The sequence below is a fragment of the Paroedura picta genome, chromosome 2, assembly GCF_049243985.1.
Source record: "Paroedura picta isolate Pp20150507F chromosome 2, Ppicta_v3.0, whole genome shotgun sequence".
Lineage (NCBI taxonomy): Eukaryota > Metazoa > Chordata > Lepidosauria > Squamata > Gekkonidae > Paroedura > Paroedura picta.
The window spans coordinates 62,775,374-62,789,422 of NC_135370.1; the positions used below are offsets into that span (position 1 = coordinate 62,775,374).

Consider the following 14,049-nt stretch of genomic DNA (forward strand, 5'->3'; position numbering starts at 1 on the left):
CCCCACTTTTCACTACCCGAAGGAGTCTCAAAGCAGCTTACAATCTTCTTCTTCCCTGTGATGTAGGGAAGACTAGCCCAGTGTCATCCAACTGGCTGCACATGGAGGAGCAGAGAGGCAAAGCCAGCTTTATTAGAGGTTATTGCTCTTAATCATGGCACCAAGCTGAAGTTTCACCAAAAGGAACTTCTTCTTTAAATAGCACCTTTGATCCTCTGAATTCAGGTGTTCCTGCTCTTGATTACTCTTTTGCCTAGACTGGTCCACACTATCACAGACAGATCTTTTGACTTTACTCAGCACTGGAATTTTTTTGGTAAAGGTGTAGAGTTTTCTTTTCTTTAACCCACTGTCAAAATGGCACAAAATATTATTTTATATAAAGGGAAAGAGCTGTTGGAATGAGGAATCAAAGTTTTGATATACAAATAAGCTATAATACAGTTTGAAAGTAAATGGGTTTTTTGAGAGGTTTTCAAACTTTCTTAGAAGTTAAGATGTTTTCACTAACAGGCTTTTGGTTATTGTCTTCACTTTTTGGGGTTTAATCCTCTGAACTCCACAGGTTTCTAGTAGACAGGTACCTATTGCTAATGCCTCAATTTTTATTCCTAGACGAACCAGTATCCTTCTGACTTTTGATGAATCTGGAGCACATTTTTCTCTCATACAAGTCTAAGGAAATCCTCACACCTCCCCCTTTTCACTGGGCAGGGTTCCTCCTCTCTCCTTAGAAGAATTCTCCCCTCTCTTTTGGCCTGAATTGGGAGTATGACCCCACTGCCCAAATTCCCTCTGTTTGAGCTCCCCATTGTGTGGATCAGCTTTTAATTAAGAGTCTTTTCTTTAATTTCTTCTCAGAGCTAAGTCACAGGAAAGTTCTGTCATAATGTTCCCTCCATCTGAACCAGAATCAAAATAAACTCCCTCCATCAGAAATCTTCTATATCAATTCCCTCTCAGATGTTGCTAACCAATGAGAGCACTTGGAGCTGCCAGTCACTCATTGTTGCTCTCTCTTATTGAGGAATTTAAACTCTTCACTGACTTGTGAAACTTACTATTATAGTGTTGTTGTCCATCACAGTGGGTCAAGGAAAGACTGATTAAATTAGGGCCATATTTCAGCCTCCAGCTATCTGAGGGCCCTGCCTTCCTTCAAAAAGGTTAGTACCTTTCCTAACCAATTGACTGGTCCTTGCCCAGTAGCCCTAACCAGCCAAAACAGACAATCATCAAGTTGGCCTCAACTGTCCAAGAACCTACACCTTCAGAATCAAAAGGCCCAAGTGGAAGACTTTCTCATTTTAACTTTTGAGGCTGATTTAATAGTTATATAAGTAGTTATATAAGCAGTAACTTTCTGTGTGTATCTCTGATTAACTATTGTCTCTATGCTTTTAAATAGTAGTTTGAAATTTGTTTATACAAAAAAAATGCGTGAAAATTTGAAACATTCATTGCAAAAGTTATTTATGTAGTTCTACCTGCTATGTTTTTTAATTCTGCATTCATCTGCAGTTTGTTAATCTAAAAATTTTAAGTGATGCCTTAGAATTGGAGAGGCTTGATGTGGGAACTGAAATACATTTATTTTTTAAGAATTTGGTAGCTGCGAAGGACGTGGTGTGGGATAGCAATGACCAATTGAGGGGAGGGAGTTAAAATTGAGAAAACAAGCAGAATCTAGTTTGATTGACTTGTTTTCCTTAGTCTTTCTCTCTGAATTTGGTCATAGGATGGGAGTTGGTCTGGGCTGGACAGACAATCTGGGCTGGACAGACAATATCTTAATGTTCCATTTGCCATTCTCAAGCCATGACCTTTTTCATTATGATTATCAAATGGCATTCCTCTTTGTCCTCATTTTAAGATGTTTTGTTTGATTTATCTTTTATCTTTTCCTTTGTTAGGTAATTTTCCATCTGGACAACTCTGCAATCTACTTTACAAAAACTTTGCCCCTGTATAAAATATTTATTTTTTTCCATGCTTGTACAACCCATTTTCTGGTTTGATTTTTCCAGTCCAATTAATTTCGTTTGCTTTCCTTTCTGTACTTCCCTTCTACTAATTCAACATTTCAAATGATATGGCAGTTTGTTCCCTTTTCGCACCTGCTCCTGTAATACCATCCTAAAAGGTTTACTTAGACCACTCCTTGGCCCTGTTCAATGGGACTCACTCCTGGGAAAATTTTCTTAGGACCACCCTGTGTCTGATGCAGATGCATAAACGTCTCCACCTAATTCTGATTCTAGTTGCAGATACAAAGGAAGTGATGAGTTTCACTCCATTGACAGGTGGAGCCTGCCTGTTTTCCTCTTGGATAAGAGAATATACAGCAAAGCATAAAAACATGAACTTAATGTTGTGCTGTCTCTTATAAGTACTGAACGTCACCAAAGTGCCCTGAGAGCACCTCCAGCTCCCATGGCTACCTTATCAACTGCTTAATACAACATTGGTCTTTCAGTGTTCCAGGCTTATTGGCCACAACTGCGCAAGAAGATTGTTTTATAAGAGCTGAGCTAGATGCTGTGAGTTTCTTGGCTGCTTCCCAAAATCAGAATTCCTCTCCTCTACTTTTCAGTAACATCTAGAGAATGAGCATGTGTTATATAGTATTGCACACAATTTCTCCCTCCTCTCAGACGCCCAGCAAATGAAGAGGAGGAAGGAAATCTCTGAGCACATCACCCATTTTTTAAGAACTTTTTACTAATGTCACTGGTTGATGTGGAAAGCAAATACAGGGTTTCTTTCCATATGCCTGGGGATGTGCCATCAAATGGTAACAGATGTAGGATATAAATATTTTGTAAAAAGAAATACGCTGTGCCAATGTAGTCTGAATTCTGCACAAAGAAATGCTAAATTCCACAGCAAATGTAAATGTCGCAAAACTAATCAAATGCTAATATTATTTTTTAAAATAATTTACTTTGCTTTGAAATATTTCTTTACATGAGAAATATTGTTTGGCCTCTGTTATAGCTACTTTGACTTCAGTGGACATTTTTCACAAATTGTTTCAAGCCTCTTTCTGCAGCCTTATGGGCTAGAAACATGGTCATTTCCCCCATTTAAGAAAAAAACAGATTCTCCAGATGCTCAGTTCTATGTCTGCAGCCAGTTTCAGTGCTTCTTAGTGGTCCAGTCACAGGATGCATTCAGCCTTTATACTTCAATAAATAAGGGCAAGAAGAGGCCTGCTGGATCAGACCAGCGACTTAGTGCAGCGTCCTGTCTCACACAGTGGCCAACCAGGTCCTCTGGATAGCCAGCAAGAGGGCATAGAGGCTGAAGCCTTCCTCTGATACAGCATTTTGACCTGAATATGCATGCAGAAGTCATGGTGCCTTAGAAATATGGATGTGAAACTATTTGTATGCTATATCTGAAGATGAGCCACTTGTAGGGAGCGGAGTGCACTCCTGTAGTAACTTGTCTCTTTTGTTTCTACATACGAATAATACAGCATGACCTAAGTAGCAAACTTTCAGACTTCACAGACTTGGCAGCTGATAGGGTAACAGGCAAAGTCTGTTCTTCTTACTCTCCAGTAGGGTAGCTTTCAGGACAGAGTTAAAAAGTGAAATCCTGAGCAGCCAGCTGCCAACAGGAAATTGCATTGTATACCGTCGTTCAATGGGAAGGTTTGGGAGATCAGCTCAGAATCAGTGAACAGTGACTTGGAAGGAACAAATAGTCAGTGCTTCAGAAGGGTGGTGATTTCCTTTTTGGTAAACACGTCATTAATCTGAGGGAGCACATTCTTTTTCATCAAAAGATAAGGAGGCCAAATTGCCTTTCACAGGGCTGGGCCTTGTTAGATTGTTTTTCACCCTTCTGTTCTCTATAATGTCACCTTTTTGGAGGATTTGCTTGTAATATGGAATGAGGCAGAGGTGAAGAATAATCTTTTTTGGGGGGGGCTTCCTTTCTACTATGGCTCTTGTGGCCCTTTCTTGCATGCCCAGGGAAATGCCAGTTACCACTTTTGGGTTGGGGGGTGAATTTTTTCCAGGTCAGACTGGCCAGGGATTCAGGTTTTGGGGTGGGGTGGGGGCATATTCTGGGCATGGAATTTGGGTCACTATGGGTAGGCATGTATTGTGAATTTTCTGCATTCTGTAAGGGATTGGACTAGATGATCCTGTAGGTCCCTTCCAACTCTATGATTCTGTGACATTTTCAATTATTGCCAATTAGGAATTTTTGTAATAAACTAGCAAGCAAATTATACCAAATGCTGGATTGGTTCCCTTAAGAATTTCATTAAATGTTTTCAGGCAAGGGAGTGGACTACATTTGAACTTGGAGATCTTTCTGTGCAGTTTCTTTCTAATCTGTTTGGTGATAGCTGTGTTGTATATCTCCTTGAAGTCACATCTGCTTTGCACAATATTTGTTTAGGATTTTAGGGATGAAAGAGTTCCCTTAAATGACCTCTGCCAGTGGAAATCTGGTCAGGCAGATTGCATCCATGGTGCTGATACTAGACTGACTCTTCTTTGGGTTTGACTTCCAAATACCTGTAGTGAAATTAATACATTAATTCCTGAACATAAACTTCAGATTTGATAACCCCACACTCCCCACCCATCATCTCATGCTACTACAAACATCTCCCTGGAATTGGCAAAGAAAGTATGTGTGGTTTTACTATAACTCATTGCTCAGGGTTTATTGCAGTTTGTTTTAATTGATTGTATTGTATCCTTTCATAACTTTTAATATAGCAGTATCATCTTCCATATCTTGAAGATCTTAATTCACTTCTTGGAATAGGAGAGACAGAATAATGTAAAGGTATCCCCTGTGCAAGCACTGGGTCATGCCTGACCCTTGGGGTGACGCCCTCTAGTGTTTTCATGGCAGACTCAATACGGGATGGTTTGCCAGTGCCTTCCCCAGTCATTACCGTTTACCCCCCAGCAAGCTGGGTACTCATTTTACCGACCTCGGAAGGATGGAAGGCTGAGTCAACCTTGAGCCAGCTGCTGGGATTGAACTCCCAGCCTCATAGGCAGAGCTTTCAGACTGCATGTCTGCTGCCTTACCACTCTGGAGCTAATGCTGGATTAGATGTGTGGTATGATAAGGTATATGGCAGATAAAATGCAGAGTAACCTGGGAAGTGTGTTCAGCAAAAATCTCCAAGACATTATAAATTACATTAATCTCATCTTGATGACTACTCTGAGATATGAGAAATTTGTAGCTCACATAAGCAATGTAGGAACCAGGTGTTTGCAAGATATTGCACTACGTTTTCCAAGGAGATACACTGCTTGGCTATCAAAACAGCTTCAGAATACACAGACAGATCTTTAAAACATAGAAATTAATATTATTGGGAAAATGCGTTACCAAAATCAGTTATCTTTAGCCATAATAATCATTGAGTGGTTTGCAGATGTGATGGTGAGCATGATCTTTGTGCCCCCTCGTGACCAGGAGCTGGGGGAAGAGAGCTGGGCCTCTTGCTAGCTCAGCAGTGGCAAGCAAGACCTCTGCTCTGCCTCAGGCCTCCTGCCTCCTATGGAGTAGGGGAAGGAGAGTTGGGCCTGCTTTGGGGCACGGCGGGAGCTGGCCCTGCTCACCAGCAGGGGCACCTGATTGGTTGCTGCTAGCATCCATTGCATTCCTGCATGCTATGGGCTTTAGTGTAGTTATAATAAGAGTGAAGCAGAACTGTGTTCTCATACTCCTTTCCAAATCACTGGGGAAGATCCAGTGTAAAGTAGCTAGTAGATTGTTGGAATAAGACTGGAGTGAGACAGTTTCAAATCTTCTCTTTTACCCTAACATATCTCAAAGAGTGGTTGTGAGGATAAAATGGAGGATGGGAGAATTAAGTACATTTCCCTGAGCTCATTGGAAGAAGGGTGGGGATAAAGATGGATGAATAGATAGCACTGGGGTATATGTTTAAAGCGAGATAGGGCTCAAAGTGGGACTTTGTGCCATCACAATGCACAAAATAGTTATTTGATGTATCATTAGACTTTTTTTCCTTTGCAGTGAGACACTAGTTCAAATAATTCTGAGGTAAGACTAAAGGTAAAAGCAGCTCCCACCAGTTGAAAAGTTTATTCTCCGTTGGTGGAATGAGAGCCACGAGTTATAACTGGTGGGGGGAACCTACCATTTCCAGATTATCACGACTGTCGGCAGCTCTCATATGAGAAATGAAACACATTTACTTAATACATATAATCAGGCTCCTTAAATCTTACTGAATTCAGGAAAGTTATATGAGGTTTTATTAACCATTAGTGCTCATATCCATTCTTATCTTGTTGCTCATATCCAGGAAATAATAGATAGGAAGAAGGTTGGTATCCTTCCAACAGGAAAAGAGATGGTGTTCAAATCTGTTCTGATTATTTGACAAATATTTTTCTTGAGTTTTTTGGTTTGATGTTAGCAGCAAGAATGCCTTCCCACATCTTAAATGGAAAGAGAGCAATTAATACTGCAAGAGCAATTAATTTTCTGAAAGAAAATTAACTTTTAGAACTGGTGATTTGGATTATTATAATTAGAAAATGATAGACTGTCCAGCTGTTTTGAAGATGTGCTGTGTGTTTTTGTCATAGCCATGGATATGAGGCAGTAAGCTATGAAGTTATGAAAAAAAGGCACATGCAGATTATTTGATGCAAAATTCTTTAACTGTTATGCTAATGGATTCAGTTTAGCAATTGAAAAACAAAGTGATGAAATATGCTGGACATTGCCCTGCTCTAGACTTTTAAAAAGAAAGCAGTTTAATTTCCAGTTTTTAACTGGATAACTATGTAATCTATTTTTAAAATATTTCTACATCTGCTATTTTTTTTAAAGTGCAAACAGAGTTTAACTAAGTGATCATAATTTGGGGCTACTTTCAGTATTGTTGAGTTTCACACTACAGTTCATTTTCTGTGCCAGACTCTGCTTAGATTTAACTTTGTGAACTGGCTATATCTTGAATTGGACCCAAAAGTTGACTAATCTGTAATGAAGACCAGGTTTTATGGCAAAGGAGATATCCCTTCAGCCATTGCATAATGGCTTACCCTGCATAACCACCTTTCACTGGCAGTGGCTTTGCTTCTCAAATCATTTTCCAAGTTCTCAGCACACTAGGCGGAAACCTCAAACTTTCCCAAACCTAAGGCGTGTTCTGTGCTCCAGAGCACCAAAACATCTCTGAAATCTCAAACATTTCTTTTAGTCTCCTCCCTCCTTCATCTCTCTCTAGTAAGCAGAAATTTTTTTTTCTTTTTGCACTTAGGCGCGAAACACGCTGCAGGCAACGGCAGCAAAAAATCTGTGCTAAATCTTGTTGTTCACCATGCTTTCTGTGGGATCATTTTCAGTTGTGCCTCAATCAGAAACCCCTTCTGTGGGAAATTAAAGTTAAATTTTATAGCAAATTCTGCATGCTGAGTTCTAGGTTTCGTGGATCACTAGTCATTCATATAAAGCATTCAGAAGATAGAGTTTTCATTTTCATGAAAATTCATGAGTGTCATGGAAAGCCGTGATGCATTTGACCTCAGTTACTTTGCTTGAACGTTTTGCAGATGTCAATAAGCCCAGCCTCTGGCTACAGATTTTTTATGACATAGCAACAAGTGGTATGTATTTTGCCAAAGTCTTTTTGCCAGATGAGCCTTCCCAGTACCAGAGAGAAATGGCTAAACCTGGGTACTTCTTGGTGTATGTTATCTTGGTAGCCCCTGGAAGCTGAGCTGGGGGAGGGGGCAGCACTGGGAGATTTTTGTACCTTTATACACACACACACACACACACACACACACACACACCCATATGTGATTTTATTTGGAAAAGAGAAAAAGAGCATAAAATACATCGTCTACAGCACTGATAAAAACTTACATAATAAAATTACTTGCTGCATAATATTTGCCAACACTTTCTGTATTCTTCATTGGTATCCATCATTTGTATACCTTAATGTACCTTAATAATAGTTCATTAGTTTCCAATAACATCTTGTCACAAAGAGAAATGTAAGAAAGAGACGAAAAAGGGAACATACTAACAATCTCCATACATTATCTAGCCAAATGATGAAAGCACATGCTGGTTGAGAAAGAAAAGTACATTTTTCTTTTGTACCTTTCTAGCAGAAGTGAAATATGCTGTGCTGAAAAAAGAAACTAGATGTAAATGTGTACAGGTTTCAGAAAGAAATAGGCTTGGGACAGGGTTGCTTTGCTGCATCATATACCACTACACTATCGACAGAACCCACATGCCTCACTGTGTGACACAGCAGTTTGGTGAATGAATCACAGAATCATAGAGTTGGAAGGAGCCATACAGGCTATCTAGTCCAACCCCCTGCTCAACGCAGGATCAGCTCTAAGCATCCTAAAGCATCCAAGAAAAGTGTGTATCCAACCTTTGCTTGAAGACTGCCAGTGAGGGGGAGCTCACCACCTCCTTAGGCAGCCTATTCCACTGCTGAACTACTCTGACTGTGAAAAACTTTTTCCTGATATCTAGCCTATATCGTTGTAGTTTAAACCCATTTCTGCGTGTCCTTTCCTCTGCAGCCAACGGAAACAGCATCCTGTCCTCCTCCAAGTGACAACCTTTCAAATACTTAAAGAGGACTATCATGTCCCCTCTCAACCTCCTTTTCTCCAGGCTGAACATTCCCAAGTCCCTTAACCTATCTTCATAGGGCTTGGTCCCTTGGCCACAGATCATCCTCGTCTCCAGAACTGCACACAGTACCCCAGGTGTGGTCTGACCAACGCCGTATACAATGCGACTATGACTTCTTGTGATTTTGATGTAATGCCCCTGTTGATACAGCCCAAAATGGCATTTGCCTTTTTTACCGCTGCATCACACTGCCTGCTCATGTTTAGCTTACAATCCACAAGTACCCCAAGGTCTCGTTCACACACAGTGTTACCTAGAAGCGTAGGCATCCGGTAGGCATGCTTTTCATTTTTCTGACCCAGATGCAGAACTTTACACTTATCTTTATTAAATTGCATCTTGTTCTCATTTGCCCATTTTTCCACTGTGTTCAGATCTCGTTGAACTCTGTCATTATCTTCCGGAGTATTTGCCAGTCCTCCCAATTTGGTGTCATGTGCAAACTTGATGAGTAGTCCCTCCACCCCTTCATCTAGATTATTAATAAATGTGTTAAAAGGTACCGGACCGAGCATCGAGCCCTGAGGTACCCCACTACTCACCTCCCTCGAGTCTGATGAAACACCATTGACAACAACTCTTTGAGTGCAGTTCTCTAACCAATTCCCTATCCACCTAACTATCTGAAAATCCAGATTGCAGTCCTTTAATCTATCCATCAGAACATTCCCAAGTCCCTCAACCTATCTTCACAGGGCTTGGTCCCTTGGCCCCAGATCATCTTCGTCGCTCTCCTCTGTACCCTTTCAATTTTATCGACGTCCTTCTTCAAATACTTAAAGAGGACTATCATGTCCCCTCTCAACCTCCTTTTCTCCAGGCTGAACATTCCCAAGTCCCTTAACCTATCTTCGTAGGACTTGGTCCCTTGGCCACAGATCATCCTCGTCTCCAGAACTGCACACAGTACTCCAGGTGTGGTCTGACCAGTACCATATACAATGGGACTATGACATCTTGTCATTTTGATGTGATGCCTCTGTTGATACAGCCCAAAATGGCATTTGCCTTTTTTACCGCTGCATCACACTGCCTGCTCATTTTGAGTTTACAGTCCACAAGTACCCCAAGGTCTCGTTCACACACAGTGCTACCTAGAAGTGTATCCCCCATCCAGTAGGCATGCTTTTCATTTTTCTGACCCAGATGCAGAACTTTACACTTATCTTTATTAAATTGCATCTTGTTCTCATTTGCCCATTTTTCCATTGTGTTCAGATCTCGTTGAACTCTGTCTCTATCTTCCGGAGTATTTGCCAGTCCTCCCAATTTGGTGTCATGTGCAAACTTGATGAGTAGTCCCTCCACCCCCTCATCTAGATCATTAATAAATATGTTAAAAAGTACCGGACCGAGCATCGAGCCCTGAGGTACCCCGCTACTCACCTCTCTCCAGTCTGATGAAACACCATTGACAACAACTCTTTGAGTGCAGTTCTCTAACCAATTCCCTATCCACCTAACTATCTGAAAATCCAGATTGCAGTCCTTCAATCTATCCATCAGAACATCATGGGGAACCTTGTCAAAAGCTGTACTAAAGTCCAAGTAAACGACATCTACCAAATTTCCATAATCCAGCAAACCTGTTAATTGGTCAAAAAAGGAAATCAGGTTGGTCTGACAGGACCTGTTGGAGACAAATCTATGCTGACTTCCTTGGATCACCAAATTGTCCTCCAGATGTTTGCAGATCACTCCCTTTAATATCTGCTCCATTATCTTCCCCACAACAGAGGTCAGACTCACTGATCTGTAGTTTCTCGGGTCATCCTTCCTCCCTTTTTTGAAGATCAGAATAACATTTGCTCTCTTCCAGTCCTCTGGGACATCTCCAGTCCTTAAAGAGGTCCTGAAGATGATGGACAAAGGTTGTGCAAGTTCTCCGGAAAGTTCTTTGAGCACTCTCGGGTACATTTCATCCGGCCCAGGGGATTTGAAGTCATGCAGTGCCGCTAAATGCCTCTTGACAACCTCTCTGACCATGTAAACCTGCCACCCAGACAGTATCCCTTGGCTACTGCCATCTCTAGATGTGCCTAAACCCTTTGACCTGTTGGGAAAAACAGATGTAAAATAGGCGCTGAGCCTTTCTGCTTTCTCTGCATCCTCCGATAGTGTGTCCATCCGCACCCAACAGTGGGCCTATTGCCTCCTTTACTTTACATTTGCTCCTCACATAACTGAAAAATCTTTTCTTGTTACAATGGGCTTTCCTGGCCAATCTTAGCTCACTCTCAGCTTTGGCCTTTCTGATGATTGATCTACAGTGCCTAGTAACCGGTAGGTACTCTTCTTTAGAGCTCTGTCCTTCCCTCCATTTTCTGAACATTTTCCTTTTCTTTCTTAGTTCCTCTTGAAGTTCTCTGTTCATCCAAATAGGCGTCTTAGAGCTCCTGCAGTGTTTTCGTCTTTCTGGGATAGTCATTGATTGAGCATGCAATAGCTCTTGTTTGAGTAGCGCCCACCCTTCACATGCTCCCTTCCCTTCCAGCATTCTCATTCTTGGTATGACACTCATCATGTCTCTGAGTTTATTAAAGTTTGCCCTACGAAAATCCAACATCTACGTCTGGCTACAAGCTTCCTTGCCCTCCCATCTCAGAAGGAATTCTATGAGGACATGGTCACTTCCCCCTAGGGTCCCCACCTCCTTCACCCCATCCACCAACTCTTGCCTGTTGGTCAGTATTAAGTCCAGTATGGCTGAACCTCTTGTGGGTTCATCTACCATCTTATCTTAACACCGCCGCGCCGTGGACTAAATAATGCTAAGGGCTGGGAGGGAGGAGTCCGCACCTGCCGATTGGGCCCTCCGATTGGCCGCCCGCCGGCACGCCGCCAATTGCGAGCCGCGCTCAGCGCGGCTCGCAGTGGCTCCCTTGCCGCCGGCCTACCGGCTCGGAGGCTGCACACTGCCCCGCAAGTGCACGCTGTATTTCAGGTACAGCAGGCTTGATTACTAGTTTGATAAATGAAATTGAATCATGCAGCTGCTGTTCTGCCCTCCACAGCACTACTTCTCCAGATGGCGAATTAGTGGCCCTGCAGCCCTCAGTTCAGCAGAGGCCAGGCAGCACAAGGATCCAGAGACATCCTCAGTCTGAGCAACAATACCCAGCCTAGCCCAGTCAAAACCAGATGCCAAGTTGTATATATACAAAATATTTGTTTCAAACTGCTGTTTCTCATTCTAATATCTGTTAAGTATTTCTGATATTGATGGGTAGTGCTTATTTTAAACAGATCCTTCTGATTCGAAAGTATCCCACTTCAAAACACATCATTGATGATCTTTAGCTGAATTGGAATAATGCCAAATATCCCTGGACATTTGCTCTTGTGTTCTGTAAATCAGCCAGACTAGCCTACACTAGTGCATACTTCTCAGAACACAGAAGCTACGTAAGGCTGACTATGTGTGAGGTTCCCATTGATATTCCCAATAAGGAGACTTGACGAAGAAAATCTCTTTATTCAGGAACAGGTAGAACAGGATTTCTCCAATTTCTTGCTAAGCATGTATACAGACCCCTATATCTTCCTCCCCTCCCCCCGATTTCAAATTCAGGTGTGAAAACTCCAGATGACACCCCTCCCATTTCTTCTCACACTTACCTGAAATGAAACTACCCGCCAGACACAGCATCCCTGCCTGCGTTTCAAGGACTTGGAGATAGCCCGAGCCCAGGCACCAATGGATTTACTACCTGCCCTTCCTGACGGAACAGCAGAGGCAGCAAATGCCAACTCTGCACCCCCCCCCACCTTCTTAACCCTTGACCCATCCCAACAACTACAGAGCTAAGCAGGCACTAATAGCAAAGACAGACAAAAAGGAGTCACAATACTCATGGCAAGAGTGTGTACCTACATTGTCAGATACAGAGTCTTGACACTGGGGTTAGTACTTGGGTGGGAGACCAGCAAACAAGACTGGGATTGCTATACAGAGGTGGCAATGGCAAACCACCTCTGCCTTGAAAACCCCATGAGGGGTTGCCATAAGTCAATTGTGGTGACGTCACTTAATTATTTTTATTATATCCTGTGATTCAGTAGCGAAGCAATTAGCATGATGTGATGCAGTATTTGCCAAAATAAAGTCCAGAGATGCGGGGGGGGGGTGGAATTAGTGAGGAGAGGGTGTGATGTGGAGAGTATAAACAAATTCTTCAACAGAGATTAAAATGTGTTTTCCTTCTTTTTTACTTGCAAATATACAGAATACGGTTTTGTTGGCTATTCCGAAGACCTTATGTTGAACAACACACTTCCTGACTACACTCCAGGGGAGTCTTTCTTCACTGTATTTGGGGTATTCTTCCCAGCTGCTACAGGTACTGTGATACTTTATGGAATGTAGGCAAGAACTTTGTAGTGGTTACTATGCATCATAATATCTTAAAGGAATCATATTTGTATGTCTCTTAAGTTCATAGAAAATTTCAGAGAAGTATTTGCAAAACCAATATTTTTTGCAGCCTAAATATGTTTGGAAAAAATAATTTTTATGTGCTTTTTGAGGGTTTTCTTGTTAATTGTGGTTTAGCTGGACAATGTGGGCTTTTTGTGTGTGTGGAGGGATTTAGGCTATAAAGATACACTTTATAATATAAAGATAATATGAACAAATGATATCTGGGATACATTGATAATACTTTCCCTTTCCAACAGACAACATCAGCCTGTTATTGTGGGTTCATATTTTTAATTCTGTACAGCTGTAGTCCAATTTCATAGTTCAATTTTGTTTTGTGCCTGAGTGGTAGTCAATTAGACCTCATTTGTTGCAATTGTTTTGACTTTGAGGGAAACAAATGAACCACCCACACCTAGACTTCATAACACAGAAATGGCCTAGCCTAGAGATGGCCAAACTGTGGCTCTCCAGATGTCCATGGACTACAATTACCATGAGTCCCTGCCACCATGGCAGTCCATGGACATCTGGAGAGCCACAGTTTGGCTATTCCTGGCCTAGCCTCTTACCAAGACAATGGGAGCCACATTTAGCATTTATATACTCAGTTCTTTTCCTAAGTGCTCAAAAGTGAGAGGGGTTAAATATTTGAAAGGTTGTCACGGAGGAGGGCAGGATGCTGTTTCCGTTGGCTGCAGAGGAGAGGACACGCAGTAATGGGTTTAAACTACAAGTAGAATGATATAGGCTAGATATCAGGAAAAAAATTTCACTGTCAGAGTAATTCAGCAGTGGAATAGGCTGCCTAAGGAGGTGGTGAGCTCCCCCTCACTGGCAGTCTTCAAGCAAAGGTTGGATACACACTTTTCTTGGATGCTTTAGGATGCTTTGGGCTGATCTTGCGTTGAGCAGGGGGTTGGGCTAGATGGCCT

At 41.9% G+C, this 14,049-nt stretch overlaps 1 protein-coding gene across 6 annotated transcripts in view; it reads left to right on the forward strand.

The window, feature by feature from the left end:
- SLC12A8 (solute carrier family 12 member 8) overlaps positions 1-14,049 on the forward strand; it is an 81,995-nt gene that overhangs the window by 25,885 nt on the left and 42,061 nt on the right. For all 6 annotated transcript variants that reach the window (XM_077320347.1, XM_077320349.1, XM_077320346.1 and 3 more), the window contains exon 6: positions 12,921-13,034. In XM_077320347.1, the coding sequence (XP_077176462.1) occupies positions 12,921-13,034 (114 nt within the window). The remainder of the gene's footprint in view (positions 1-12,920; positions 13,035-14,049) is intronic.